Source organism: Mandrillus leucophaeus, unplaced genomic scaffold (genome assembly GCF_000951045.1).
Source record: "Mandrillus leucophaeus isolate KB7577 unplaced genomic scaffold, Mleu.le_1.0 Scaffold119, whole genome shotgun sequence".
Lineage (NCBI taxonomy): Eukaryota > Metazoa > Chordata > Mammalia > Primates > Cercopithecidae > Mandrillus > Mandrillus leucophaeus.
The window spans coordinates 5,975,453-5,980,230 of NW_012100209.1; the positions used below are offsets into that span (position 1 = coordinate 5,975,453).

The following is a 4,778-nucleotide window of genomic DNA, read 5'->3' on the forward strand; positions in this document are numbered from 1 at the left end:
AGTTCCCCCAAGAACTGGCTCTTTTGCTGCCTCCTTATTTTTGGCCATATTGCTGGCCATACAGGAGGAACCTGACTTGCAGACCTGACTATCACTTTTACTACCAAAAGTTTTGGTCAGTCACCCTCTTTACTCAGATCCCAGTTGAATGGATCTGTCAGAAAAGAGACACTTGTCTAGGGTCTATATTAGTTAAGAGGCTATTTGTAATTCGCTTCTCGGCCTGCATGGTTGTGGGAGCAAGAACGGGATCAGTGAGCCACAGTGAACCCCATTATATGCCAGGCACTGAAAAAGTCAAATAAAACAGTCCATGCTGGCAATGGGGAAAAGAGGAAGAATTTGCAAGGGATTTCATGATGTAGAGGGCCCAAAATAGCAGTAGGGAAGGAGAGGAGGAAGAAAAATAAGTGAGCCAGGGAGAAGAACTTGACTGTAGTGGTGGTGGGTGTTTCAGACCTGTGATATATGACCAGTCATCATTTAAGTGGCTTTGGGCTGTGGTGAGCTTTCCCAGGGCCAGAGAATAAGCCAGATCCATACCAAGAAATAGAACAGATGGGCAGAGTCTTCCACATTCTACTTGGAAGAGTAACCTGGTGGGAGAATAGAAGAGAATCCAGCAATAGAGGGTACAGACGTTAGTCTTCAGCAGCTCTACTCCCTGCCATCTCTCCAACTCTTTGCAAACAGGAAGTGTGTTTCATAGCCATAGATCCACATCTTATTGAGTTTTTTAATATATCAAGACCATGCTGAGCACGGTTCTCATCATATATAGTTAGCATCACATATAGTTCTCACCACAGCCTATGGTTATCAGTATCCCACTTTATGAAGAAGGAAACTGACATTCACAGTACCCAACTGGTATAGTTGAACCTGGAATTGACCAGACTGTCCCCTCCAAAGCCTGGATTCTTATTCCAGGAGGGCCATCAAGAAAGGTGACAAACACAAAGCCATTTTCCCAGAGCCCTTGGGACTGAACAGGTCAAGGGTCCTCTGAAGACTGTCTGGATTCAGGATGCAAGGGTGGGAGTGCGGCATGTGCCCACAATCCACAGTGTGTTCTGTGGCTAGATCCTTGCCAAATGCAACCACCTCCCTCCTGCTGAATTCTGTAAAGATAAAAGAGTCTACACCAAAAAGCATGGCCGGAAAGTTAGGGGAGGGCTCCAAGCTTTCCTGGTCTTGGCCCTGGTCAAACGATCCATCAGCCAGAAAAACCCATGTAGGACCTCAACGACTAAGGATTACTGTTTCATTGTATTTCAGAATGTGTAGTTTCGTAAGATCTGGATCTTATTTCTGGTGTTAGTTTCTCAGTCCACATGTGTGGAACAGACTCCAACCCTTACCACACAGAATAGGAACTTGGTCTATTTGGGGAGGTGTGGGCATTACGTTGGGCTAAAAGTTATGACAGGGTTTGCTATCACGACTTAAGTTGATCCTCACTGAATTTGTTATTCCACCATCATTATCTCACTGTTTCAGAGCAACTTACACATTTTTTATTTTGGCATTTTACTGTAAAAATGACTGTTCTCTATGTCTTCTTCCACAGCATGAAAACCAAATTATTCACAGAGATCTGAAAGCAGAAAATGTATTCTATACCAGTAATACTTGTGTGAAGGTGGGCGATTTTGGATTCAGCACAGTAAGTAAAAAAGGTGAAATGCTGAACACTTTCTGTGGGTCTCCTCCCTATGCTGCACCTGAACTCTTCCGGGACGAGCACTACATCGGCATTTACGTGGATATCTGGGCCTTGGGGGTGCTTTTGTACTTCATGGTGACTGGCATCATGCCATTTCGGGCAGAAACTGTGACCAAACTAAAAAAGAGCATCCTTGAGGGCACATACAGTGTACCGCCCCACGTGTCAGAGCCCTGCCACCGACTCATCCGAGGAGTCCTTCAGCAGATTCCCATGGAGAGGTACGGGATCGACTGCATCATGAATGATGAATGGATGCAAGGGGTGCCATACCCTACACCTTTGGAACCTTTCCAACTGGATCCCAAACATTTATCGGAAACCGGCACTCTTAAGGAAGAAGAAAATGAAGTCAAAAGCACTTTAGAGGATTTGGGCATTACAGAAGAGCATATTCGAAATAACCAAGGGAGAGACGCTCGCAGCTCAATCACAGGGGTCTATAGAATTATTTTACATAGAGTCCAAAGGAAGAAGGCTTTGGAAAGTGTCCCAGTCATGATGCTACCAGACCCTAAAGAAAGAGACCTCAAAAAAGGGTCCCGTGTCTACAGAGGGATAAGACACACATCCAAATTTTGCTCGATTTTATAAATTGCACTAGACTGCTTATAATTAACCGAGATCATTATTGCTGCTTCTAAATTTTTTTCAAGGACAACTTGAGTGGAGACATTTTTGTAATTTTTAAATAAACTTAAATTTGAGATATGCATTTTTTTCTCCAAAAGGTCTATTAGCTCGGATTCTGGCTTGATTTGGGATCTTGTTTTATTATCAAATTTCAGCATTCATTCAATCAAGAAATATTTTTCCAGTGCCTCCTGTGTGCCAGACACTATTTAAGGTGCTACAGAAATAACAAGAAATAAATAGGCAAGGTCCCTCCTCTCATGTGTGGGACATTCTAGCCCAGGACAAAGGTACTAACAAGTACATTTTTTAAAAAAGAAAAAGATCAGTGATAGATGCTATGCAGAGAATCCAAAAAGGGTGATCTGATATCAGAGGCTTGCTACTTTGGATTAGTCGTTAAGGAAGGTCACTTTGAGTACATATCAGTTTAAGATCTGAATGAGAAGCAGGAGTGACTCTTACAAAATGCCAGAGCATTCCAGGCAGCTAGGGGTTTCAGACTCAGTTCCCCTCAAAACAGAGCCTAAGACAAATGATTCCATGTAGAGCAGTTTATTTGGGAAGTGATCCCAGAGCACAGGAGTGAAGTACCGGGGAAACAGTGAAAGCTAATACACAAACACATTAGCAAGTTGGCTTAGTGCTACAGTTTCTGGTACTTGGTTTTGCAGGATCCTCAGAGGAGCCTGATGAAACACATCTCAGGTGTCTGCCCTGGGTATGGAAGGGGAAAGCATTTAACCACAAGCTTTTGCTCACCGCTGATCAAGGGTGGCCCTTGGTGTCATTTGCCCTGCACTTCCAGATTGGGCTGTGTGAGTGCCAAGTGGGTTCCCTATGCTTCCCTTGCCTTCATGTCAGAGAAGTCTTGGAGCAGGAGGGAAGAGGTACACCACCAGTATGATACCTCCTTTCTGTGCCTGCTTGTCCACTGGCATGGGGAGCCCAAAGTGACCATGTGACACTTGTAGATTTCAATTCACTGGAACCCTTATCAAGTCCCCTGATGAAAGCATCCCTGATCCCCTGGGAACCAAACCTTTTAATTTAGCCTAGATTGTAGAAAAAAAGAATAGAAATTAATCAAGTGCGTCACCAATTGCGTGATGGTGACAGGGGTCAATCTACTTCCACCTAGTGGTTTCCAGACCTGTGTGTTTTAATGATAGGGACATGTATCAGTCATTATTAAAGCACATTACCGAATCCTGGAGGACAGCACCCCAACCCTGCAGGCTGCTGTCTCATCTCCGGTGTCTTAGCTGAACCATTCCATTGTTCTGCTTATGTTGGCTGCTTCTGGTGTTGAGGTAAGATGAGGGGATCCCGTTGTTATGTGCCCATCGCACCACCTCCTTTATCAAAAAAGTGGTCCTTGAGGCAATGTTTGAGATATCATAACAGTGAATCAGGTATTCTGTATGTCTTAGTGTGCTTGTATGGAAAGACACATTGCAGGCAGAAAAGGCAAACCCGTACCCTGAGATGTCAATTCCAATAAGGATGACTCATTCCTGGGCCCATCTGAATTCGTGACTCCATGGATCTGATAACGCCCAGCTCATATGTTAACAGCTCTGTTTACCTAGTCCTTGGTATCTCATAATTTGGTTCTCAGCCTCCACTGGGGCCCAGTAGCACATCAGGAGTCTGAGTAGTTCTCTGTTGCAGGAAGCATGGCGTTACTCCAGGATCCTACAGAGTTGTGCTGTTATCTCCTATTGGGGCTTTCCAGAGGCCCCGCACAATATTTTTAACTGCCACATACACGGCCTGAATAGCAGTTTGTTCAGAAGCCAAAACTGCTGTAATCTTTTTTTTTTTTTTTTTTTTAAATGGGATCCACTTGAAACTGGCATTAAATGGGTGAGAGGAATACACCAAATACAATATATGTGCTTCCAAAGTCCAGAGGGACCTACTAAATCCTATGCCTCTATCTTAGTGTTAAGAGGTTGGAAGATACAAGAAATTGTTCTTTACTATAGAAGAAATATCTAGGCATGCCTCAACTCATTGGTCTTCTAAACTCTTCACCAATGTGGCAGGCCCCAGATTCTTCATAGAGTCTATAATCCACACTCCGGCACATGTAAGCCTTACTAGGGCATTTGTAATACTTGCCGCTTCCTGATAGCCAATTCCCCTAGCATGCTGTCACAATATAGTGGGCTGGCATGATGTCCTGTAGAATGTAAGGATGATCAAGGTCCTTTTGGATTATATTGTGATATAGAAAAGGAGATTTAAGATTTTTGGGGGCAACAGAGTAAATGAGAATCGCCGGCCATCCCAGAGAAATGTGAACTGCTTTTGATCTTCCTTTCTGATGGAAATTTAGAAGAGTGAATTTGCCAAATCCATAGCTGCATATCAAATGCCAGAGGATGCCAGTAAAGATACCACATCCAATACA

At 43.7% G+C, this 4,778-nt stretch overlaps 1 protein-coding gene across 1 annotated transcript in view; it reads left to right on the plus strand.

The window, feature by feature from the left end:
- NIM1K (NIM1 serine/threonine protein kinase) overlaps positions 1-2,441 on the plus strand; it is a 112,390-nt gene extending 109,949 nt beyond the window's left edge. Inside the window, exon 4 of the mRNA XM_011966584.1 lies at positions 1,571-2,441. Within this exon, the coding sequence (XP_011821974.1) occupies positions 1,571-2,320 (750 nt within the window). The 3' untranslated portion in view covers positions 2,321-2,441. The remainder of the gene's footprint in view (positions 1-1,570) is intronic.
- The last annotated feature ends 2,337 nt before the right edge of the window (positions 2,442-4,778 follow it).